Consider the following 27,145-nt stretch of genomic DNA (forward strand, 5'->3'; position numbering starts at 1 on the left):
TCCACTAACATATTTCAGAGGATGATATGCAAATTCCCTCGATCAAGTTGTTCATTACATTGCTCTGTAGTTAGTGTGTGGGTGTGATGTTGACGAGTTGCACAACAGATTTATCTGAGAAGTACCCTTTGGCTCCTGCAAGAACCAATTTCCACCCCACAGTACTACAGAAGTCGGACAGATGCTCCTAACGTACCAAAATGAAATGCCTGAAAAACTTTCAGCAATAAATATTTTCTGGAGTCGTGCGCTGTAAGGAAAATGCACAAAAATATTTTATTTTCTTACGTAACTAGTGGGATACTTGCGTATTGGAGTATTACTAGTTAGTCTAAGAAAAACATTAAAACAACAGAAAATATTATTTATTGGAAAATTTAAGAAAAATCAAACGAAACTTTTATTTATAAACTGATACATAAATTTCCGGTTTTTTTTTTAATAGGTGGTCACCTCTTATGAATAGGAATCCTGTTAACGACATTTATATACAAAGTGTGGAAAAGCTCTTTTATCACTTTTCTTTAAGAATGTTATTTACTCGGCAGAATGGCTGAGAGCAGCGCCTACTCAGCTTGAATAACTATCCGACTGAATTTTTCTAAGTACAGTCAAGGCTGTCGCGTGAGAAATGTAATGGAGTGCCGTGAATGAAGTATGTTACTTCTAATGGAGGAAAGACGGGGCTCGCCTACGCTGTAGCGCACAATACCGTGAGATGCGATAACTGCTGTCTGTGTCGCTCGCCGCTGCAAAATAACAAAACTATCTCTTTCTGTCTGGATTGACCTTTGTCAATCGAACTCTCCCTACACCTTGATGAAGTCAAGACTCCTATCTGCCCCTAGTCTAAATATTGGCATGGTCATATAACCAGTCCACAGTGATGCCACTCAATGTTCGCTTACAGGCACTAACTAATACTCTGTGTTCACACCGCACATTGTCACGGCCAACACAGTGAACAAACGCTTAATCGCAAGCAACTCAATATAGAGTATCACTCCCATTCGCTAGTGACAAATGTGCTCTCTCAGTGCAGTACTAAGTAGAGACTGTTCCTCACTGTCTGTGTACACGCACGAGCACACTCGCTCCCGTTACGTGTTCCTGCTACAAGAGCGTCACCGGGACGACTTCCCTCCATGCAAAAAGCGAAAGGGTATATCATCCACTGTCTTTCCCTCACTCCTCTGGCTCATTGCATCAGAAATAGTCCACCAATCAGCATTACTCTTACAAACGGGAGAATCACGTACCATTTAAGCCGACCAATCCGTAAATATATAGCATCTGCGTTAGGCATTTACTGTCCACTTGCGAGAACACTGAAACTGCGCACTAGGTCCATCAAAAATGCGCGTTCTGGGGCTCTCCCAAACAATACAGCTGGTTTTGGTTTTAAGGTGAACACATGGGCCATTATCCCGTTTCCCTGGCAAAAACTGTTTTGGTCCGTGGTATGTAGGCCGGCCAGCACAGTTGCATGCTAACCCACCCTCGTACAGACTTTCCAATGGGCTGGTTGCCTCCGCCGAACAAAAACTCCTGTGGCCATCGTGTCTTGAATCTTTGTGTACGCCAGCCTTGACTTTTTAATCTTAATGCGCACTTGCGATTTATTCATTAGATTTGCATATCGATTAAATGGAAATATGTAAAATTGACTCAACCCTATCGAGTTTGGGCTCGAATGAAACGTCTTGATACACAGAATACGATGATGTCGGAATATGTAATAAATGAAGGCCAGGAGACCACGCTACCTTACAACCGTTCTGGATTAGCATCGTCAGTGACTGTTTTCACTTCATTGTTTGTTTCTCTCCATTTGATGGAAATTTCGTACACATGAAGGCTCACAAGTCGGGCGCACAAGAGAAGTTCCTCTTAACAGGTATTCTGTCACGTCTGGAGAGGTAAGCAGGAGGCGTTATGACTGACAGGCCTTACCTCGATCGATGCAGTCGAAGAGCGACTGTCGCATGGGCAGCTTGAAGGGCACTGTAAAGAACGTACAAGGTAATCGGGGTTTCAGGGACACAGAACTGGTGTAATTCCTCCAGGAAACCCAGGACTAAGTGAAACTCTCAATAACCAAAATTAGACGGAAGTCTTCTCCAGGCACTACTGAACAGTATTGTTCAGTACTGCATGCAGTCTACGCAGCTCCTCTGATTAGCTGCCTGCGATCTCGTGATCCATCTCCTCGATACTGCTGTTCTTCAGACATTCCCTTAACCTTAAATACTAGAAGTCCGCAGCCTGGCGACGATCGACGTCAGGGTAGCGCCGCAGGGGAGGCGAGAAATGTTGTGTGTGAGGACTTTCTCGTTAAATGAAGAATGTTTTCTCACAGTAATTTAATCTGTGCGTAGATTGTACACCGTCCATTCACATTGCGAACGCGGATTATGTTGCTCGTCAACGTGCAACAACCACCAGTAGTGGAGGGTATATGAAGCATGTAGGGGGATGTGGAAAGCAGTGCAGCCGTTGTCGTAATGCTCAAACGGAGCGATTTATCTGAAGACCATCGGCTTTCTGGCCAAAGGTGGTAGCATTTCCGAAACGGCTACAGAAGACGCCTGCTCCATGCGCCCAGGATGACTGCTGTTCATTGGCGATGAAGGCTGGAATTTGCACCCCAGTACCGCAACTGGACATCGACTGAATGGTAACAAGCGGCATTTTCAGATGAACCACGTTTAATGCTCCATAGAACAGATAGTCGTTGGCGTGCAGAACGTGAAAAGTCTGAAAGAAAGCTAATGACGAGGCGGAGGAGAGAAATTCCGCCTTATGCAAGACACCTATTTTTCGGTTTTGTTTCACCGAGGCATGTTACAACACATTTCAGTGGCTTCTTTTCTTTTCTTTTTTTTTTTTTTTTTTTAGCTGAGATGTGTCACAGAAGAGCAGTACCTTGTCACTGAAGCTGACACTTTAACAGGGAATGAGGTTCACATACTACTGTGAGGACACCTACTGGGAGTAATAGCTGCCCACCTAACACAAGAAACAACAGTCATCGTTGAACCCAGTCAAATGAAACACAGTCCCATACGCCGCCACGGAATTCCGTATGGGACTGTTTTTCATTTGACTGGGTTCAACGATGACTGTTGTTCCTTGTGTTATGTGGGCACCTATTTCTACCAGCAGGTGACATTAATTTTCCAGATTCAGAGCTATGGTCTCTCAAAGGTAAACTGCGTGAAGCTATAGTAATTATGATGTAAATAACACGAAGCAATACATCCCGCCACAAAGTAATTTTACTACTGATTTCACTTTGCAATAAAGTATCCATCGTATTATCTTCTAACCAATTATTAAAAGAAAGAGCACCGTTAATGTGGTGCTATGAGTTTTCATGACCAGATATACATTGTGCAAAATTACTTCTAATTGAAGCACAGTTAATCCATATGGAGGAGTATGATTTGCTTTGATCGTCTGCAAATAACCAGCGGAAGTGACATTACGGTTTGTTTAAAATACAAGAATATCCATAGCCATAGCCTTGGCCTTGAAATTTTTATACCAGCCCTACTGAAATACTGTATAAGTGGTGATAGGCTGAAAATCGTCGCTTCGTTTCTGGATCCTTTGGAAACGGTACTTGTGGTTTAAATGGACCCAATTAAAAAATTATTTTTCGTTCCTATTCAGTAAGGCTGTAACCAAACTGTAGGGCTAAAAATGTTGATAAAACAAGTATTTGATTTTTAAGTAATCTTTAAACAGGTCCGGCGAACCCAAGTTGTTTGACGGCCTCCCTGATAACATGCAACGTACACGCGCACGCGCAACCATTTTCCTGTCGTGCCGTACGACTGCTACGGTGGAGATTCGACGAATACCAGTGATATTTCGTGGAAGCACTTTCTTCGCTGAGTCATAGATATTCGTATGTTGTACACTCTTCTTCTAACGAATATGGCATTAACGTAAGTCGGTTCTGATACAGATATTTCCTGAGTGAGAGAAGACTGATATTTAAAGTACGGTACTTACTAAACCTGTACGGTCCTGTTACGTACACGTAGCCTTGAGGCGTAGAAAAAGTAATAATGTGCCAGAAAAGCTTTCCTCACCCTTCTAGTGATACTAGAAATTCAACTTAGCGCTCAACAAAGCGATAATAACAATAATAAAACATATGACGTAACTGATACAGCAGCGCAACACAAATGATTACTACATAGACTGGCCGATGTATCAAAGCTGTACTGAAAGTTATAAGCATCAGGGTGAGATTTCTTCAGAACATCGGGGGATCGTCAAAATACGAATAACGTAGCAGAGTACAGGGCTTAGTTTGTGCCTGAACACAGCGGAACTGCTTTTCGGCACCTGCGAGGGAAGATATTTTTGGAACCAAGTGGAGCAAGTCTGCACCGGAGATCGAAAGTAGTACACTTATTTTAAAACGTAATGTAAAACAGAATTCGCCGCTGCACAGTTACCGGTGAACGTAACAGTGATTCACCTCTGTGTTATGAAAGAGTGTTACTCATTTGATTGCAAAAAACATTCCACACGAATATCAATTCGCAATAGCTGCAAACCTGCAATATATTTGTGCTCTTCCAATTTGTCATGCTCTGTGAGATTGGTGTACATTGAGAGAGATTTCCGTTCGTTCATGCAAACTTCTGTAAAGCGTTACTTATGTACATATATTGTAGTGTTCCTGTTCTTTCTAGATCTAAAACTTGCTTTTCTTTTCTTTTCTTTTCTTTGGTGAGCTGTTTTTTCATACTCTCAGTTCGTGGCAAATGAATGTTGTAATAAACACTATGTATGCATATTGACCTACGATGTTTTCCAAGGCGCATCAAGATTAGAAACAAATATTTGTAGTAGCTTTAAGAAGTAACTAACGGTCGTGTGGAATACGTAACCAAAGTCAACACACAGAACATACATACTGGAATTTATATCGCTGATTGAGACGAACATACCATACTGGAATTTATATCGCTGATTCAGACGTTGTCGTGTAACCTATAATCCATCGATCTTATTCGAAAAAAAAATCTATTCGTACTTACAACGAATTTTCCATCTGGCCAGTTCTCCCAAGGAACTGTATTTCTGCTATTTGATGTATGAGCGCTTGTTTTCACTGTGCGTGACAAAGCGCAAGTAACTGTAACACATACTTCTATAATCTTTCGTTAAATGTACTGTAAACGCTGATAATCGCGTCTGCCGATCTACAATACGTTAGGAACGAGTCAACAGTTTGTAGTTCTGTACATTCACTACAGAAAAAAATTACTGTCACATTGTGTTAAAATGAAATTTAATTACGCTTGGGACTGAAAAAAGTTTGTAATTCACCTTAACCAAAACGAGTGTTTATCGACAAAATTATACTATTAGAACTAATGTATTCCTGCCTAGGCCAATGGTTCGTCTCCTGCGATTTCGCGATGACGAGATTAAACAGTAATGCCGTACTATATTTCTTAAAATTTTATTTTATTACATGTACACTTACTAAAATCTACATTGGCTGAGTCTATTTTTCGTCGTCTTTCCCACACCAGATGTGTTGCCTGGAAGAGATCCCTTCCTGATATAAGCTCACTGTTATAAATAAACTTAATGCATCACCGTCTTGTTAATTCTGTACGATAAAAAAAAAGAAGCGCGTGAAATTAAACATCCATGTACATACACCTAACGTGGAAAAACGTGTGTACATAAAATTATGGAATGTATTTTCTTGTAAAGGTGCATGTGTACAAACCTATCGGACGCGCTGCTTGCATATATTTAACTAGTGCGATTTGTCTGAATATATGATAGACCTAGATGCAACTGTTCAAACGCAGCTGCTCTCGACCGACATGCATCGCGCGCGCATCCTTCATCTAACCCTATGAGTTGTAACCATAATTCAAATAAAATTATGTATGATGTACATTTCCGCAATGACGTATAATGATACTTCTGAGTCCCACGCTACACAACGTAGAAAGCTACATAACGTGACCTAAATTACAAACAAGAAGTATTTTCTTCTGTGGAGATCGATAAGCTTTTAGTACTTGACATTGCAAAGTAAATCATTCACAGAACCTGGCTGCTGAAAAAAATTAAGAAATTTTGGGCAATTTCTTTAGAACTTCCTTCTTCTGTTCATTTCTTCTTTTCATAGTTCCACTGGGGTAATCTCATTTTCTTTCGCTCATTTCTTCACAATTAAACTTACTAACGAACAGATTATCACTAGATATACGAAGTTTGAGGGTCATGAACCGCGTGCACAGATTGAAATAAACGCGTGTAGATTGTTATCATTCAGCTGAAAAGGAGAAATACCGTAATCACTGTTGTCTACTGGCGTGCGCGGCGGGAAATCTGAACGATCAGTGTTACCAACATTTGGACGCCCGGAATTACACTTTACAGTCCCTCAAGTTATTTCCCCATGTCCTGCAAGAAGCCGGTGTTCTGCCGTTAGCCATCGGCTCTACTAGTGCTTCTTGGGCTGACAACATGAATTGTTCTTTTCCATGGAACCCAAGGTCAGGTGCTGCAAGGAGCCCCCATGAAACTAGCAGTCATCTTGGTGAGCCAACTGTGTGCTTACAGGAAACGCCTGGTATCCTACCAGATTTAATCGTGGCCGTAATGTTAGCTTACAGTGAAAGAACCTATTGCAATCAGCGTAAAAAGGTTTACCTTAAACCACTAAATTAAATTCATAGATCTAGTAAGACATAATTTACTCTGTAAAACGATAAGTGAAATTAATGATTCGATAGTGAAACAAAAATAATGAATGTAGAATAATATAAGGTCGCCACAAACGGAAGTGGAGGACAATTAATAGCCAAATGGCGGACGTTAAACAAATAACCCGACATTAAGTTTTATACAAAGAAGCGCCAAAAAAACTGGTATAGTCATGCATATTCAATACCCGAGACATGTAAACAGGTAGAACACGGCGCTGCGGTCGGCAACGCCTTTATATGACAACAAATGCCTGGAGCAACTGTAAGGTAGCAGATTTTGGCCCACCGGTAGGAGAGAATGGACACAGAAAAGGAAGTTGTGTGTGTCATGTCAGACTAACGAGATGGGCTCAGAGGCTGGAACACGGCCGGATCCCCTAAGGAAGGTGTTTATATAATGTCAAACTAACGGGATGGCCGCGGCCGGACTCCTTTGTCGGCTGGCACTTCAGACCACCAAAGACGTTCGGAGAGGCTGGTCCATCACAAAAAGAAGTGAGAAAGAGCTATATGCGAAAGAGAGAGAGACGATTTCGGCCACAGTGGAAAATTTGCGGAAGACTGTGATGGGGTTGGCGCAGAGCGCGTAGAGATAACGTGTTAAACGTTTGGCGGCAACAGTAACCGCGGGAGAATTCTGTGTCGTGGTTGGGTACAAACACGCACGGATCCATGCGGCGAGGAACGGCCAGGTTTGCAAAAACTCTGAAGGAGGCCTCTGGGGTCGGCTGTGGAGGAGAGCAGTCGCGGTGTCTGGCTGCCCTGCTTGTAGAGCGTGGAGAGAAGTAGGTTGGAGAAGTTACCGGCATTGAGTCCAGTGGTTACTCTCAAAGTCTGAATAGTTTAGAGCATACGACTCCACACACGTAGCATTATCTGTTCCTCTGAGGAGAGAAACAGATTTGTACTAACTTGTGGTGTTCATATGCAATCTGAAGTGTACCTTTGCTGCCGCGCACTTAAGTCGACCAACTACTCTTGGCATATGTGCAAGTAGCTTGAGCATTGACTAGTGACGGACTCCGCAATTGAACACTAACGTACAGGAGTTTACGAGCGCAAACCACGTCCACGTTAGAGATTAAAGCCAAGCTCTCTCACGGGAAAGACGGCATCACGACGTTGGCTGGGCCGACCGCCGTAATCATCACGGAGAATTACGGTGATATTAGCAATCATCAGCCAAAGTTTGGCACTGTAATTCTAAATAAGTTCGTATTCCGCTAGCTCTTTGACTGGCGCTCTCTGAGTCTGTGTCCGTTCAGGCAGAACTGCAATAGAGTCACTTGCGGGTGCAGTGTTGACTTAAGTAGTTCGGAAAAGAGGATACATTGTGCCATTGTGCTAGTTAGGTTAGCGAGTATATTGTATTGTCATGTTATGCTAGAAATATTGCTCATCCTATTCTGAATGAATCTTAATTTGGTATCATATTCTAATCACCGCATTATTGATTTCGTAGCTAGCAATCACACTAATTTTTGTTTAGTAATTAGAGTGTAATGTTAATTTCGATGAAAATGATACTGGGGCATAACCGCGTTTAAACAGAGTCAACTTAAGTCAGATAGCAACTCAAGGTCGACTAAGACTACCAATAGATATTTTTGAATATATCGATAATTTTACAATAAATCCCACGTACGTTACACAATTGTTAGCTCGGTTACTGCTGCTACAATGGCAGGCTATCAACATTTAAGTAAGATTGAACATGATGTTACATTGGATGTACGAGAGAGGGGACACAGCATCTCCGAGGTAGTGAAGAAGTGGGCATTTTCCAATATGACCATTTCACGAGCGTACAGTGAATATCAGGAATCCAGTAAAACATCAAATCTCCGACATTGCTGCGGCCGGAAAAAGATCCTACAAGAACAGCACCAACGAAGACTGAGGAGAAACCTTCAACGTGACAGAAGTGCAACCCTTCCAGAAATTACTGCAGACTTCAATGTCGGGCCATTAACCAGTGTCTGCGTGCGGACGAGCTGCGTGGGGTAGCCGCGTGGTTTAAGCCGCCTTCACACGGTTCGCGAGGCTTCCCCCGTCGGAGGTTTGAGTCCTTCCTCGGGCATGGGTGTGTGTGTTGTCCTTAGCGTTAGTTTAAGTTAGGTTACGTAGTGTGCAAGTCTACAAATGAATTAAGTCAGCAGTTTGATCCCGTAGGAAATTACCACAAATTTCCAAATTTCCGTGCGAACCATTCGACGAAACATCATCGATATTAGCTTTTGGAGCCGAAGGCCCACTCGTGTACCCTTGATGACTGCACGACACAAAGCTTTACGCCGGCATTGGACTGCTGATGATTGGAAACATGTTGCCAGGTCTCGTTTCAAATTGTACCGAGCGGATGAACCTGATCAATCCACAGACCCTGCATGTCAGCATGAGTCTGTTCAAGCTAGTGGAGGCTCTGTAATGTTGTGGGGTGTGTGCAATTGGAGTGATATTGGGCCCCTGACGACTGTGACAGGTGACACGTAAGTAAGCATCCTGTCTGATCACCTGCATCCATTCATGTCCATTGTGCATTCCGACGGACTTGGGCAATTCCAAATTCCAACAGGACAATGCGACACCCCACAGGTCCATAATTCCTACAGAGTGGCTCCAGGAACTCTCTTCTGAGTTTAAACACCACCTCCTGCTACCAAAACAAACTCCACAGACATGAATATCATTGAGCATATCTGGAATGCCTTGAACGTGCTTTTCAGAAGAGATCCCCTTCTCTCGTACTCTTACGGATTTACGAACAGCCCTGCAGGATTCATGGTGTCAGTTCCCTCCAGCACTAATTCAGACAACAGTAAAGTCCATGCTACGTCTTGTAGCGGCACTTCTGCTTGCTCGTGGGGGCCCTACACAACATTAAGCTGTACCAGTTCCCTTCTTCGGTGTAGACTAACGAAACAATAACAGAGGGCTAAACCCACAAATGGGATGTCACGGAAAAGTACAGCTACGTTGAATGTCAATAATGTCACGACTACCTCCCCATTAACTAATAACATAAGTGGTCATTACACCTTTACATTCACAAGAAGGGAAATAGAAGAATAATGCTCGTGTTACGCCGCTGAAATTCCACAACGCATATGTACTAGAATTACCCGTGAATTTAAATGTTCTGATAGAAAGTCCTTCTCCAAAGTATTGCAGAGTTACGCGCCAACCTCTCGTATGGCAATGACGTCTTTCCACTGTTAGATAGCGTACGTGGCGGCAGACAACACGCCTCGAATGTCCGCCCGAGTATGGCATTAGGCGTGGGAAGGATCGTCCGTACACAGCCAGTGCTTGCAGACTCTGCGCTCCATCGTGGGAGATGCCTTCCGAAAGAAAAAGTTTTAGACTGAGGATACAAATGGCCAAGTTACTTGCCGTCCCGGAATGAGTTTGTACTCGCCTCTCTGGCTTCTTATCTAACCATGGAACAGCGCTCAAGTCCTTCCTTCGAGGCCAATCGTAGGGAAGCCCCGAAACCGTCTTCCAGTCACAGAGAATTATAATGAACTTTTGCCCCCCTCCCTCCCTCAGTATGGTGACTGTCAACCAAACAATGAACATACTCTGCACGAAGCAGCGTCCGGCTGGCCAGATTACCACGGCGTGGCGGTCTTTCGCCCTGCTCGTAGGATTTATGGAAACACGAACGAAAAATTTTTAGGGTAATTGTTCCCGCGGAAGACTGAGTCTGCATTCTCGAGGCTGGATTAGTTTGACTAGCGAGTGGTATTCCTCTGCCTTCCAGCGGAATGTTTGTTTGTTCTCCAGCTGTCTCCCACTCCACTTTTCCTCTGATTAGCGGGGATGGCTCGTCACTCCCTGACCTTTTACTCAGGAACACTATTCTACTGACGGCATTTCGCCGAAACTCGGACTAAAGGCCCACTTTTGATTCTGCTGTAAGCGGCTTAGCCATGGTCCGGTTAGCGCTAGATTCTTCGTGTCTCGCACGGAGGTACCTGCCGAAAGTATGTGCTGAGGGTCCACTTGTATGAGAACCAATGGAGCCGCGACTTCAGACGCACCCATACGTAGCTACAGAAACTGTTCTCACGTGGCGGAAATAATAGGTAGAAAAAAGAATGTAGTACTGAAAACAAGTTAAAGAAGGTTGCAATTGAGATAAAACGAACTACAGCACCCATCAAATCTCATACTCACTCAAGTTTCATGTCCTCATTGAAACTGGAAATAAAGATTCCAGTGCGGTTCTGCGTTGTTCCAAAAACGTGAGGAAAAGCCCAAGACGAGGCCGACGCCTCACAGTCCTAACATACATACGTCCTGTCAGCCTGTCCCTTCTTCTTTTCAGTGTTTTCCGTATGTCCAGTTCTTCGCCCATCGAAGTGGGCCACGTTTGTCAGGATCCAGCTACTGCCATACGAATATGGAATCAGTGAGCTCACGAAGGCCGCACTCAGCGTTGGACAGGCGGTCAGCAGGCCTGCGTGACTAGCGCGCGAGAGGACAGACATTATTCCCTCGGCCGTGTAGAATGATACGGCCATGTCACTTACTTTGAGTCTGGAAATGGCTTTGTTAGTGAAAAGGAAGAATCCACACAGACAGTGTGATGACGTCTGGCGCGCAACAGACTGTTAGCTCGGTAAACAGTGTAGTGTTTTCCAATGACGTGGCAGCAAAGGAATTTGCTCAGATAGCGGTACGCCCAACCACAATAATGCACGAAGGAGGGACGCGACGACCTTTTTCCAGAGGTATCCCAATATAGCATCGTGATGAGTATATTCATGTCTTCTCAAAGGACAGCGGAATTTGCCAGTTTGTACTTATCATCGGGTGCCATTGTGTACACACCACCATGTAATACGTTCGTCATGCGTCAAGTCCGGTGAATGTGCCAAACTTTGAGTTGTCAGTGAAGGTATATTTCAACTCCATAATTGTTCTATTGCGTCAACTGCGTTAATGTTAGCTTGGCACTGTTGTGAGTACTGCTGACTGTCTGGTATTCGTCAGTTAGTGTTTTTATTTAACGATAAGAACTTACGTTTGCACCTACGAGGTGTGATTGTATTGTAAAGTGCCAAGAATTGGCTTGTAATTGTACAATGGTGGTATTTACATTCCTGTATGATGCATCTCCTTCAAAACACACAAAATAGTCAAATCGCTTCCCTTTCAGTGAAAATTTCAGTTTAGGAAACAGAAGTTCGTAAGGGCAAAATCAGAGGAATATGGCCGTTGTGGAAGCAAAGGAATTTTGAATTTGGTCAAAAATTATACGATGGAGAAGGCACGATGAGCCAGAGCATTGTCATGGTGTAGCACCCAATTCCTGCCTTTCCACAATTCAAACCGAGCGAGGTGGCGCAGTGGTTAGCACACTGGACTCGCATTCGGGAGGACGACGGTTCAATCCCGTCTCCGGCCATCCTGATTTAGGTTTTCCGTGATTTCCCTAAATCGCTTCAGGCAAATGCCGGGATGGTTCCTTTGAAAGGGCACGGCCGATTTCCTTCCCCATCCTTCCCTCCCCCGAGCTTGCGCTCCGTCTCTAATGACCTCGTTGTCGACGGGACGTTAAACACTAATCTCCTCCTCCTCCTCCACAATTCAACCTTTTCTTCCGCACCTTTTCACGCAAACGCTGAAGGATACATTTGTAGTATTCTTGGTTAATTGTCTGTCCTCCAGTGGTAAATTAATGATGCACAGTACCGGTAGAATCGAGAAAAAACAGCATTTTCTTCACCTTCGACCGACTTTGCCTTCTTTCCGTCTTGGTGAATCTGGAGCCTTCCACTGCGAGACTGCACTTTGGGTTCAGGCTCATGCCCATATACCCACAATTCGTCACCTGTTATTACATTATTTAACAAATCTGGGTCATTTTTAGTTAGATTAACCAGTTCTTGACACACTTCAAGTCGGTATTGTCTCTGCTCACTTGACAATACTTCTGGAATGACTTGCGCGGACACTCGACCCATGTTCAGATCGTCAGTTAAAATTGACTGAACTGCATAGAAACTTAAGTTCATCAGCCATCTCCCTAATTGTAAGTCTACCATCAGAGCTCACTAACAAGGGAGGCCGCCAATTGTGAAATTCAGATTCGATTCATACTGCGCATAATAAAAACTCTTGGCCAGAGGTGTGATGTGGCAAAGCACCAAGATGCACTTCTCAGCCGTTGTCGAGAAAATCGACAGTTAAAAGAAACCGTTGCGGTGAAATACTCTCTACGATTAATAATTTTCTACAGCGTCGTGGCGCAGCGGTAAGCGCTCGGGTTCGTAATCCGAAGGTCGCCGGATCGAATCTCGCGCCATGCAACCTTTCTTTTAGTATTTGTTTTTTTGTAATTCAAATATATATAAACTATTAATGAATTGCTTATGCATGTTGGTGAAGGCGGATTGCTCTCCAATTGTACCGCCTCCATTTTTCCGTTTGTTTAACAGTGCGGACGGGAGAGCTTTGGTACACCCTGTGAATAAATATTTGAATTACAAAAAAATAACAAAAAAATTGCATTGCGCGAGATTCGATCCGACGACCTTCGGATTACGAACCCGAGCGCTTACTGCTGCGCCACGACGCTATTGAAAATTATTAATCGTAGAGAGTATTTCACCGCAACGGTTTAACTGTCGGTTTTCTCGACAACGGCTGAGAAGTGCATCTTGGTGCTTTGCCACATTACACCTCTGGCCATGAGCTTTTATTATGCGCAGTATGAATCGAATCTAAATTTCACAATTGGCGGCCTCCCCTTGTAAGTCGCGAACTTTAACAACATTTTTATTCGTTTTTGAGGTGGAAGGACGGCCAGACCGTGGTTCATGTTCAAATGATTCGCTGTCATTTTAAAATCTGTTTAACCAGACAAAAACATTTGACTGGCTGATATAAAAATTTCCAAAAGCTTTTTTTAATAGTTCGTAAGACTCAGAAGCTGATTTCCCGATTCCAAAACAAAATTTCACACAAACTCGTTCCTCCATTTTTACGTCCTTTTTCACGCAGACAGAATCCGGCAACAAGCCCTAACAGACCAGCACTCAACCAGCTGCCACAACGAACTGAATAAAGAAAACGCAGTTCCTGTCCGAGGGCGTTCAAGGACAAGGCAATGACTCACTCCCCACCCTTCTTGTACCTGCCCGCCAACTCAGTAAGCAGTAGCGAATCCATTCTTAAAACTTTCCAATCACAACTTGTAAAACTCTCCTTATTGTTCTCCTGTGGAAACGGTAATTATGTTAATATGGCAGTTTTGTAACTACTGTTCACTGTGTGGTATTTGCTACCCAAAGCCATAAATAAATAAAAATGAAAAGTACGTTTCAACAATACAACCCAAAACGCATGTTGCCCGTGCAGTGGCGACCTGCTTCGACACACTGGTGACTGTTACCCTAGCAAGCACGCTGTCCATATCGTTCACCCACTGGCATCATTTGAGCGTGGGTTCCCGAGAGGTGGGACGCCACCACTCCCTGGCCGCAATGATTGATATACTGTAGTATAGAGTTAAAGCGGTGTGTTATCCAAACACACAGACCCGATGCACAGCTGTTCTATAGCCGTTGCTGCTGCCAGAGGGGGCAGCTTTTTGCATAATTTTTTTTTTTTCCAAAACATTTTAAAGTTCTATGATTTACTCTTCGTACTTTACGTGCACGTAGAAAGATCAGAATTTCGTTATTCGCAATAATTATTTTGGTTGGAAATGCTAATAGCCAGTAATACAAATAATAAATTGTATCATTTCGGACCTTTTTTGCTTAGATCCTTCCTGCTGCACAAACAGCTCTTTGTGTAGCCAGCGTTCGTTCTCAAACTTCTTCAGACGCTGCGAGCGTTCGAGAACTAGCGTATATTCAGCTCAACACCTCATGCATCAAAGTTGCTGCCAACAATAATGCACAGAAACATGGAAAAGAAAAATGGGTACTGTTAAAATATCAATCTGCCTTTCGTAAAAGGACAAGGCACCAGAGGAGCAGTTTCGATATTGCGCTTTATACAAGAAGCAAAACAAAAATCAGGGCATTTAATAAGATTTGTTCACCTACAAAAATCATACGACAAAATGATAGACGCAAGAAGTTAGAAATTCGGAGAAAATAGGAATAAAATATGGGAAAAGACAGGTAAAACATATGCACAAAAACCGACAACAATACTTACGGTGTACATGTCGATGTTGCACGCAAAGGAGGAGGAGATACAGAGAGCATATCATGGTATTGAACAGGTAATTCATTGCGTAATGGGAGATGAAAATCAAATTGCCACGAGGTTGTGGGATGGGGTTTGTAGGACAAGGAGTAGAAAGAAATAGTTCTGGGAGAATATGGGGTTGATTCTAGGAATGAGAGAGGAGCAAGACCAATTGAGTTATGTAACAAATTTCAGATACTCTGTTTGTGAGTCAAAAGAGGAGGTGGTATACTTGCAAAAGGCCAGGAGATACGGGAAGATTGCAGTTAGATTACATCGTCCTCAGGCAGAGACTCCGGACTCAGATACTGGGATGTACGACGTATCCAGGGGCAGATAAAGACTCAGACCACAATTTAGTGATGATGAAGAGTAGACTGAAGATTAAGAGACTATTCAGGACGAATGAATGTGCAAATAAGTGAAATATGTAAGTACTAAGCGATGACGAGACACACTTCAAGTTCTCTGAGGCTTTAAGCACTACCATAAAGAGCAGCTCAGTAGGCAGTTGAGTTGAAGACATCCCTAAAAAGGGCAAACAGTTAAGTACGAAATAAAAAAGCTGGAAATAAATCTTAGGAAGAAGGAAGATAACCGCAGAGAAACCATGTGTAACAGAAGAAACACTTCAGTTGGTCGGCGAAAGAAGGAAACAGAGAAATGTTCAGGAAATTGAAGAATAGATAAATGCTTGCTACTTAGGAAAGATAGAAATTGGAAGCTAAGGCGAAATAGCTAAATGAAAAAGTGAAGAAATCGAGAAATAAATGATTGTCGGTAGAGCTGACTCAGAGCGAGGGAAAGTCAAAACAACATTTGGCGAAATTAAAAGCGAGAGCGGTTCCATTGAGAGTGCGCCGGCCAGGATGGCCGAGCGGTTCTAGGCGCTACAGTCTGGAACCGCGCGACCGCTACGGTCGCAGGTTCGAATCCTGCCTCGGGCATGGATGTGTGTGATGTCCTTAGGTTAGTTAGGTTTAAGTAGTTCTAAGTTCTAGGGGACTGATTACCTCAGAAGTTAAGTCCCATAGTGCTCAGAGCCATTTGAACCATTAAGAGTGCAATGAGAATTCCGTTAAACACAGAGAAGAGAGAGCAGATAGTTGGAAGAGCACATTTAACCCCTCTGCAAGGGAAGACGACTTCTCTGACGACTTCTCTGACGACTTCTCTGACGACTTCTCTGACGACTTCTCTGACGACTTCTCTGACGACTTCTCTGACGACTTCTCTGACGACTTCTCTGACGACTTCTCTGACGACTTCTCTGACGACTTCCCCGACGACTTCTCTGACGACTTCCCCGACGACTTCCCCGACGACTTCCCCGACGACTTCCCCGACGACTTCCCCGACGACTTCCCCGACGACTTCCCCGACGACTTCCCCGACGACTTCCCCGACGATGTCACAGAAGAAGAAACACGGCTGGACATTGAGGAGATAGAGGATCAAGTATTAGAATCAGAACTTAGCTTTGTAAGACTTCAAATCAAATAAGGGGGAAGGGATAGACAACAATGCTTTCGAATTTCTAAAATCATTGGTGCGATTGGCAACAGAGCGACTATTCATGTTGGCGTGTAGAGTGTATGAGACTGACGATACACCATCTGACTTTCCAAAAAACCTTATTCACACAATTCCGTATATAGCAAGAGCGAGAATTATTGCACTATGAGATTAACAGCTCATACATGCAACTTTTTGAGAAGAATGATATAGAGAATAATGGAAGAGGAAACTGAGCATGTGCTAGATGACGGAAGCAAGGACGAAGAATAATCAAGAGATGTTCATTGGATTTGTCGACCTGGAAAAGACGTTCGACAATGTCACATGGCGCAAGATATTAGAAATTCTAAGGGAAATATGGATAAGCTATGGAAACAAGAGGGGTTAAAATCCAAGGTGAAAGGATGTCAATGATAAGATTCGCTGATGACACTGCTGTCCTCAGTGAAAACGAAGAAGAACTGCAGATTCTGCTGATGGGAATAAACTCACATGAGCATGTGATATGGACTGAGAGTAAACTGAAGAAGGGCGGAAGTAATGAGAATTAGCAGAAATGAGATTAGTGATAAACTTAATAAAATTGGTGACAACGTTGTAGATGAAGCTCAGGAATTTGTTGCTTTGGAAGCAAAATAATAGATGATGGATGAAGCAGATTCGCATGACAGAGCATTTCTGGCCATAACTAATAGTGCAGTAGTATGAAACTTCGGCCTTATACTATTACTTAGAACGTGCGTCTGCAGAACAGTTTTATGTGGAAGTAAGTCATAAACTGTGGGAAAACTTGAAAGAAGCTGAATTGAAGGGGTTGAAATGTGGGGTTACAGGACGCATAAAAAAATGATTTTTCGCTCAATCGGCGAGGAGAGTAACATACGGGAAACAATGACAAGGGACAGAATGGTACGACATATTTTAAGACATCGGGAAATAATTTTCGTGCTAGTAGAGACTTGCGGAGCGTAGGAACTGCAAGGGAAGACGGGGCTTGGAATATATGCAACAAATAAGTGATTACGTTGGGTGCAAACTATGCTCTAGTATTAAGAGGTGGGCACAACAGGATTGCGTATTGTGTAGCATCAAAGAAGACAAAAGACTGAAAAAGAAAGATGTCAACTTGTTAGTGAACGCAGTAAAGTGAAGGTAACGGGTATTTTTTTACGCTACAGATGTCGCTTGCTGAGCAGTCGTCAGCGCCCGACGGTTTAGACATCTGCCTGGGCGCGCGTCCCGGGTGACTGCTTGGTGGCGCCTCCGTTGACTGGGTGAGCGCCGCCTCACGGTTGGGCGCCCGGCAGGCTGAGCCTGAGGCTGGGCTGAGCTGCAGGCGACGCTGCGTGCCGCTGCCCTTCCGGCGGCTGCCGACCTTTGGGGTGACATTTGGGTCGGTGGCAGCGCTGCGCGCGTTACGGGGGGCGTGGCATTTACAAGGGCCGCCGTCTCGAGCCCTCCGCTGTTTCCTACGACGACAAATAACGGCGCCACAGCCTAACGTCTGGAATCAAACGAGTTCAGTTCGTAGGGGCTGCCAGATCCTCTAGGTGCCACTAGCAAGTACGAGACGTGTTTTTTTTTAAGTAAGTACCGTTTTGAAATTTAAAAAAGACGTGCTAAGATATCTCAATAATTTTATTTTTACATGAAAGCCTGTACCTTAATCTACGCACTGATGCCATTACAGTCCGATTCTTCCTTGTTCACGTTGTGTACTGATAAGGGAACCTCCCTATCGCACCCCCTTCAGATTTAGTTATGAGTTGGCACAGTGGATAGGCCTTGAAAAACTGAACACAGATCAATCGAGAAAACAAAAAGAAGTTGTGTGGAACTGTGAAAAAATAAGCAAAATATACAAACTGAGTAGTCCATGCGCAAGACAGGCAACGTCAAGGAGAGTGTAAAGTTAGCAGCGCCGTGGTCCCGTGGTTAGCGTAAGCAGCTGCGAAACGAGAGGTCCTTGGTTCAAGTCTTCCCTCGAGTGAAAAGTTAATTTTTTTTTTATTTTCAGACAATAACTATCTGTCCGTCGGTCCGTCCGATGCGAGGTAACTGCACCGTAGTATCGGGCAAGGTAGAAGAACCTTTTTACCCATTTGCCAAGTGTACAAGTTAGGTAGGTCGACAACATATTCCTGTCATGTGACGCACATGCCGTCACCAGTGTCGTATAGAATACATCAGACGTTTTCCTGTGGAGGAAACGGTTGACCTATGACCTTGCGATCAAATGTTTTCGGTTCCCATTGGAGAGGCTCGTCCTTTCGTCTACTAATCGCACGGTTTTCCGGTGTGGTCGCAAAATACAGACACTAAACTTATTACAAGGAACAGAGACGTCAGTGAACGAACGGACAGATCATAGCTTTGCGAAAAAAAGAAGTAAACTTTTCCCTCGAGGGAAGGCGAACCAAGGATCTCTCGTTCCGCAGCTGCTCACGCTAACCACGGGACCACAGCGCTCTTGAGTTTACACTCTCGTTGATGTTGCCTATCTTGCGCATGGACTCCTCAGTCTGTATATTTTGCTTATTTTTTTTCATAGTTCCACACAACTTCTTCCTGTTTTCTCAATTGATCTGTGTTCAGTTTTTCAAGGCCTATCCACTGTGCCAACTTACAACTAAATCTGAGGGGGGTGCGATGGGGAGATTCCCTTGTGAGTGTTTAAGATGCTTCCGAAAATCGGGAGTCCCGCCGACTGTGAAGTACGTTCTGTTATAAGATTCCTCACTGCTTAAGGCCTAAGAGCGATCGATATTCATCGTGAGATCTGTGCAGTTTACGGAGAAAACATTTAGTGATGGGATGGTAAGAAAGTGGGTGAGAGCATTTAAAGATGGCCGCACAAATGTGCATGATGAACAACGGAGTGGGCGCCCTTCGGTCGCTAATGAAAGTTCGGTACAGGAAGTGGATAATAAGGTAAGAGAAAACAGACGCTTTACGATTTCCTCCTTGTGGGATGACTTTCCTAATGTTTCTGGTAGTGTTTCGTATGGCATTGTGACCGAGCACTTGAATTACCGAAAATTGTGCGCACGTTGGGTACCGAAAATGTTGACGCATGTTTGCAAAACCAAACGTTTAGACAGTGCATTGGCTTTCCTTGAGCGGTACCACAACGACGGTGATGATTTCTTAAGCCAAATCGTTACGGGCGATGAAACATGGGTGGCCTGCGTCACATCAGAATCAAAGCAACAGTCCATGGAAGTTGATCAAGGATATCGTTTTGCTGCAAGACAATGCCCGTCCGCATGTCCCCAATCAGACCAAAGATCTCATCACATCTTTTCGATGGGAAACTCAAGCTCATCCTCCATACAGCCCCGATCTTGCGCCCAGTGACTACCATCTGTTCCTGCACTTGAATAAACACCCGGGCGGTCAGCGTCTTAAAGACGATGACGAAGTCAAAACATTGGTGATGCAGTGGTTAACAAGTCAGGCGGCAGACACTTATGAGGAGGGTATTCAAAAACTGGTACAACGTTATGAGAAGTGCCTCAATATTGACGGAAATTACGTAGAACAGTAGATTAAGGCACAGGTTTTCATGTAAAAATAAAATTGAGATACTTTAGCACCTCTTTTTTTAATTTCAAAACGGTACTTACTTTAAAAAAAAAACACGCTTCGCATCTTAATAATCCGTTACCTTTAGCGAATCCTTGTCTGTGTCTCCTGTACAGTGTGCAACAAAAAGGTATTTATGGTCTTCTCGGGATACATTCCTCACACACAAAGGAATAAAATGTTTGTTACCCTGAGATGACAGATCTCGTGACCGAGAACAGCGGCGTTTGTTTATAGTTGTCAGTGCTAAACAGACAAGCAACACTATGTGAAATAACCGCAGAAATAATTGTGGGACTTTCGACAAACGTAAGTGTTATGTCAGTACGGTGAAATTTGCAATTAATGGGCCATGACAGCAGACGATCGAAGCGAGTGCCTTTCCTAACAGCTCGACATCGCCTGCAGCTCCTCTCCTGGGCTCGTGGCCGTATCGGCTCGACCCTAGACGACTATAAAGCTGCGGCAAGATCTGATGGTACGGTGCACCCCACGAACCCATGGACCCAAGCTGTCTACAAGCCGCTGTCCAAGCTGTTGGTGGCCCCTTCATGGTGTGGGCTGTGTTTCCATGGAATCGAATGCGTCCTCTGGTCCAACTGAATCGATCGTTGACTGACATAAGTTCGGCTACTTGGAGACCGTTCGTAGCCATTCATGCACTTAATTTCCCAAACAGCGATGGAATTTTTATGGATGACACTGCGTCGCAGCACCAGGGCCCACGTCAATTGGAGGGAATGATTTGGTCACTCATCGAACATCTATGGGACACAATCGAGATGTTAGTTCGTGCACAAAATCCTGCACGAGCAACATTTTCAAAATTATGGACGGCTGTAGAGGCAGCATGGCTCTGTATTCCAGCATGGGTCTTCCACAGGCTTCTCGAGCCCACGCCACGTCTAGTCTCTGAACCACGCCGGGCAAAAGAGGTCTGACACGATATTAGGAGCTACCCAGTGACTTTTGTCACCTCAGTGTATGGACGTGGGTCCGCAAACACTGCACTCGTATTTTCATGTTAAAGCCCGTTTTCTACTTTTCTTCATAACCACATTAACCCTGGGAAAAACGCAGAAGCAGAACGGCCATCACTATATGAAACGTTTCCTTACAGGAAACGTTCAAAACATTCACTGGGTAACGCATGGCTTGAATGTATAGTAAATTCTATTTCTTAGGTTCACCGCCAGTTTTTGTTGTTCCACTGGGACGAATGTAATGTTCACACGCCGTGACGTCCCTTCTTTACGCCGCACTATCGTTTTAGGGGAATAATTGTTTATATTTCAGCTGTTAAAAAAGATTGTCGTTACTAAGCAAGACGCAACAGGTGCAACGCTTCTGAAATAAGGCATCAAACGAAAACCATAAACATTGAAATGATTTCGAACATACGATTCTGTGAAATCTCTATAGTATCCTAAGTCTCCTGACAACTCACGTTAACCGGGCAACTAACTAGAGGTACGCTGATCAGTCAAAACATTCTGGTCACTACTCATCGTGACGCTGGATGCCAACTGCGAGCAAGTTACGCGGTAGGAAAAGTATGCAAGCGGAACAGACACGGACGGCGGATCACTCTAGTGAAGATATGGGCTGCAAATTGGGAAATCCATTGACATAAACGACTTCGACAAAGGGTAGATTATTATTAGACAGAACCTGTGAACGAGTATCTGGAAAACGGTGAAGCTGGTGGAACACTGACTTGATACTGTCGTGAACATCTGCGGAAAGAGGTAGGAGGACAGCGAAACTACCATTAGGCACTAAGTGGCTGGACGTCAACGACTCATCACAGAACGTGGACTTCGGAGTGTTGTTTACTCTGTCAAGCCAGATAGTTGGTAATCTGTGGCATCTCTGCCAAAAGAGCACACTGCTGGTGCACGCAAAAGTATTCAGGAGTACACCATTCATCGTCATTGTTGAACGTGGAACTCCGCAGCAGACCACCCCTACGTGTTCACATGTTGATCCAACGACACGGTCAATTACGACTTAAGTGAGCACGAGACCATCAGGATTCGAACGTCGATCAATTGAAACCTGTCAGCTCTTTGAGTGAATCAGTTGTTGCCACAGTAGGTCGATGGTCATCTCCACATATGCAGTCATCGAGGTGAACGGCGGCTCGAAACCTGCAGCGTGCCACTGTCATAGGCTGGTGGGAGCAATATTATGCTACGGAAGAATTCTCCTGTGCTTGCATCGGACCTGTGGTGGTAATACACTCCTGGAAATGGAAAAAAGAACACATTGACACCGGTGTGTCAGACCCACCATACTTGCTCCGGACACTGCGAGAGGGCTGTACAAGCAATGATCACACGCACGGCACAGCGGACACACCAGGAACCGCGGTGTTGGCCGTCGAATGGCGCTAGCTGCGCAGCATTTGTGCACCGCCGCCGTCAGTGTCAGCCAGTTTGCCGTGGCATACGGAGCTCCATCGCAGTCTTTAACACTGGTAGCATGCCGCGACAGCGTGGACGTGAACCGTATGTGCAGTTGACGGACTTTGAGCGAGGGCATATAGTGGGCATGCGGGAGGCCGGGTGGACGTACCGCCGAATTGCTCAACACGTGGGGCGTGAGGTCTCCACAGTACATCAATGTTGTCGCCAGTGGTCGGCGGAAGGTGCACGTGCCCGTCGACCTGCGACCGGACCGCAGCGACGCACGGATGCACGCCAAGACCGTAGGATCCTACGCAGTGCCGTAGGGGACCGCACCGCCACTTCCCAGCAAATTAGGGACACTGTTGCTCCTGGGGTATCGGCGAGGACCATTCGCAACCGTCTCCATGAAGCTGGGCTACGGTCCCGCACACCGTTAGGCCGTCTTCCGCTCACGCCCCAACATCGTGCAGCCCGCCTCCAGTGGTGTCGCGACAGGCGTGAATGGAGGGACGAATGGAGACGTGTCGTCTCCAGCGATGAGAGTCGCTTCTGCCTTGGTGCCAATGGTGGTCGTATGCGTGTTTGGCGCCGTGCAGGTGAGCGCCACAATCAGGACTGCATACGACCGAGGCACACAGGGCCAACACCCGGCATCATGGTGTGGGGAGCGATCTCCTACACTGGCCGTACACCACTGGTGATCGTCGAGGGGACACTGAATAGTGCACGGTACATCCAAACCGTCATCGAACCCATCGTTCTACCATTCCTAGACCGGCAAGGGGACTTGCTGTTCCAACAGGACAATGCACGTCCGCATGTATCCCGTGCCACCCAACGTGCTCTAGAAGGTGTAAGTCAACTACCCTGGCCAGCAAGATCTCCGGATCTGTCCCCCATTGAGCATGTTTGGGACTGGATGAAGCGTCGTCTCACGCGGTCTGCACGTCCAGCACGAACGCTGGTCCTACTGAGGCGCCAGGTGGAAATGGCATGGCAAGCCGTTCCACAGGACTATATCCAGCATCTCTACGATCGTCTCCATGAGAGAACAGCAGCCTGCATTGCTGCGAAAGGTGGATATACACTGTACTAGTGCCGACATTGTGCATGCTCTGTTGCCTGTGTCTATGTGCCTGTGGTTCTGTCAGTGTGATCATGTGATGTATCTGACCCCAGGAATGTGTCAATAAAGTTTCCCCTTCCTGGGACAATGAATTCACGGTGTTCTTATTTCAATTTCCAGGAGTGTAGAAGACGCAATGACAGCTGCGAACCACCTGCATCCCTTCATGCTTGATACGACATGGCTGTGCCAGTGTTATTCTGATGTATGATGTAAAGGAACAGGCTCTGCGGCGACTACAGTCGTTATGAAATACATTAAATGTTTTCTCAATTGCGAATATGGGCAACCATCAGCTACTAAATGGACTGACAACGAAAATTTTGCCGGGTCGGGACTTGAACCCGGATTTCTCGTTTATCGCGAGCGGTCACCCTACCATTTGGTTATCCGTGCACGGCTAACGGCCAGACCCAAAGTTACATGTGTCTGCAACCTGTACTCGTACAGCCATTATGTACATTCCTGTAAAGGCGAGACACTTTACTTAAAAGGCGCTTGCCTGGTTACAGCGGGTTAATACGATATTGCGGTGCTTGTATTATTCCGAATTGCAATGCAGCATACATTTCGACATCCATATTGAAAAATCAGTAACACCTAATATCTATCTGTACATAACAATTTGTGCAACCGCAACTGAGAGATTTTCTGCCAGATGTGGTTTTACCAGATGGTGCACCACTGGATCGAAGACTGCATGTACGGAATTTTCTTAATGAAACTTTTCTTGACAGGTGGATTGGGCGTCATGGTCCCACTGCCTGACATGCAACGTCACCTGACATAAAGCCCTTAGATTTTTTGTGGGGTTACTTATAGATCAAGGTTCTACGCTACATAAATAAATGATTAGTATACACTGAGGAGGAGGATAACAGATACTCTTTGCGGTGTTAAACAAGGAATGTAGTCGAACGTATGGCGAGAAATCTAATATCGATTAGACATTCTTCGGCCAACAAACGGCACATAGTTAAAGTTTGTTTGGCATCATAACAAAACCTTGGTGATTAGTTCTTTCATTTGTCACAAAGCACACATAAGTTTCATATTTTTTGTAAAATAAATATTAAAAGTTCTACAAAGACTTCAGGCCCACTCTATATTTTATCGGGGGACTGAGAAACTCAGAACTGAAAGAAGAGTCACACAAGGAGATTTTGCACCGTCAAAACTATTCTCAGCATTTCTAGAGGAAGTATTCAGAGCATTAAATTGGGAATACGAGGAAGGAATATCGTGTTGTTTTACAATTTTTGTTACCTCAGTGCCAGTAACGTACAGGAAATGGAAGAAAAAGAATTGGAATGCAAACTTTAAAACCAGTTGCAGTGGAATGACAATAATATGTAACCAACATAACGAAAAGAAAAGAGTACAAATTTGTAAGTCAGAGAGCCAGTGTATGGACGGAGGGAGGATGAGAGAAAGCGAGAAACATACGAATAAAAATGACAGGCATTGATATTAGTAAGCTATTTCCCATAGTTGAGCTCAAGATTTGTCTGGAACGTAAAGTCTCAAATTGGCCGTGGAAGTTGTCTTGTGAATGTTGTAATCAGAGTTAAAGAGACTTGGGCAGAATGAAGAACGGTAAGTCTAGGAAAGTGAGACCACTTTTTTACTTCAACATAGAATTCATGTTTTGCAGCCTTTTTTACTCCTAGCTGCATGTTCGTATAGGGTGTCCTACAAAATTAAATACAATATATTACTGAGACACAGTCACTTAAAATAGAACATACGATAAAATGAAAATCTTCATTAGCGGCCCGTCTCACCAATAGGTGTACGGGTTCGATGGAATAGTGTACAGGGAGAGACATACCATATAAAAATTGATGTAACCTAAGAAAAGAATCAGTTAAAATTATTTTTTTCTTTTGGAATATGTTTTAATGAATACAACGTAATACCTAGTTGAAAACAAATTCATCAGTTTATGGTAATCTTCATTGAACATTGGCTTTTTTAATGAGTTGGTTTTTCTTAGTCAAAGCTAGCTACCTTTACCTCACCACAGCAATACACTTACCACCAAAAGTTGAAAAACATTAAATGTGACCATCGTGAACAGGAAACACACTGAACTCAATCGTCTTTGTCATTAGTTTCGTAATAGACTTCGCCTCACCCAACACCTTCAGCTTCATCCTATTCAACAAAGCTATTTTCGTAATTTTTCACAATGTTTTCAATGTTGCAGCTTTCTGCATCTGATGAACACGGCGAGCTATTAGCAGTATTTTTTTCGTTCTTAGCTTCTTTGGTCTGTTTTTATCTTAACTCGTATTTTCTTTTTGTTTCTTTTTTTCTGTTTCCTTTCTCTTCTTATCCAATTTTTTCTTTACAGTTTCTATATTTTGAGCAGAGTTTAGCACTCTGGGAACAGTTGCTGCCTTCCTCTTAAAATTCTTTGTTTCCTCAATAGAAGCAACACGTGACATATCTTTCAAAAGTTTTGTCTGTATTGGCTAAGGGGTAGTCAATTTTGAAGTGTTAATCTTGGAGTCTCACGTTTAGTAGGAATGGAGTCCGAAGTTTCGTGAGTGAAGAAATTTGACTTAAGCAGATAACTGTGCTCTTTTGGTGTGCTTGGGGTCACTAGGCCTTTTGACGAGCTTCGAAGCTGTTGGTTGGCCCGTGTGAGAGATTCTGCCCTTTCATTCGTTAGCAAAGTCGTATCTTCGGACAAACGGGCATAGTTGAGGACTGCGGCCATATTCCGTGGCATAATTTGTGGTCCACCTAGCCTACATTAAAACGCATCGTCCATCTCTACCAAATAACTATGGTCAGTCGCTCCCGATGATGTGGGAAAGATTGACCTTCCAAACTTCTATCTTCAGGTAGCGAACTCGGTGTCGATTGTAGGTCAGTTTCATGCCTACACATTTGTCAAGCTCGCAGTAAAAAACTGCCTCAATATTGAACAAATGAAGTCTTACTACTAAAATTTTGTAATTACACGATAAAAACTTTCGGCTTACCAGAACAGAAAATGCGATTGTTCTTTTTTTTTCGTCCAGAACTAGGACGACAATAACAGCGACACTTGTGCACCACGTTTGGTCACAAAAGAGCTTCCTCACAAGTAGCGTGAGCTGATATCTAGCGGCAGATTTGTGAATTACGCCCCTGGTCCGTGTCACAGTGGTCCAATTCTCCTAGAGACACCCTACTTCAGAGAGCTGCATCAAACTTACCATCAGACTGAAGAAGAAGAAGAAGAAGAAGAAGAAGAAGACAGACTTCATGGTGGAAGGACGGCACGATGAGATGATATAATATAGTGGTGAAGTAATGATGACGCTTTGATAATGGTGATGTGATGACGATGGCGGTATGACGACGACGACGACGACGACGAATTTTTACAAATCATATGGCTTAATTCGAAAATACTGCAATCTCCCTCCCACCCCCCTCCCCCCCGCGTCCGCCACCACTATTAAGCCACAGTATGTCCCACATGTATTACATTCGCATATTCCACAGCTTCCAGACCGTCTGCCTGCCACATTTTAACTGCG

The 27,145-nt window shown here is 44.3% G+C and overlaps 1 protein-coding gene across 1 annotated transcript; it reads left to right on the top strand.

Annotated features, from left to right (window-relative positions):
* The first annotated feature begins 7,430 nt into the window (after window positions 1-7,430).
* LOC126210386 (germ cell nuclear acidic protein-like) lies at window positions 7,431-26,890 on the top strand. Its single transcript, XM_049939653.1, has 3 exons — window positions 7,431-7,543; window positions 16,106-16,399; window positions 26,767-26,890. The coding sequence occupies exons 1-3, from the start codon at window positions 7,431-7,433 to the stop codon at window positions 26,888-26,890; spliced, it is 531 nt and encodes a 176-aa protein (XP_049795610.1).
* Window positions 26,891-27,145: the final 255 nt, after the last annotated feature.

This window comes from Schistocerca nitens, chromosome 1 (assembly GCF_023898315.1).
Source record: "Schistocerca nitens isolate TAMUIC-IGC-003100 chromosome 1, iqSchNite1.1, whole genome shotgun sequence".
In the NCBI taxonomy this organism is placed as follows: Eukaryota; Metazoa; Arthropoda; class Insecta; order Orthoptera; family Acrididae; genus Schistocerca; species Schistocerca nitens.

Bases quoted from the DNA above. Each gene is read 5' to 3' on its own strand.
- LOC126210386 (XM_049939653.1), top strand. From the start codon at position 7,431: ATGCGGCGAGGAACGGCCAGGTTTGCAAAAACTCTGAAGGAGGCCTCT. The intron at 7,544-16,105 runs GTAGGTTGGAGA...CCCCTCTGCAAG, and splicing joins CTTGTAGAGCGTGGAGAGAA to GGAAGACGACTTCTCTGACG. The intron at 16,400-26,766 runs GCTGGACATTGA...TCCGTGTCACAG, and splicing joins GTCACAGAAGAAGAAACACG to TGGTCCAATTCTCCTAGAGA.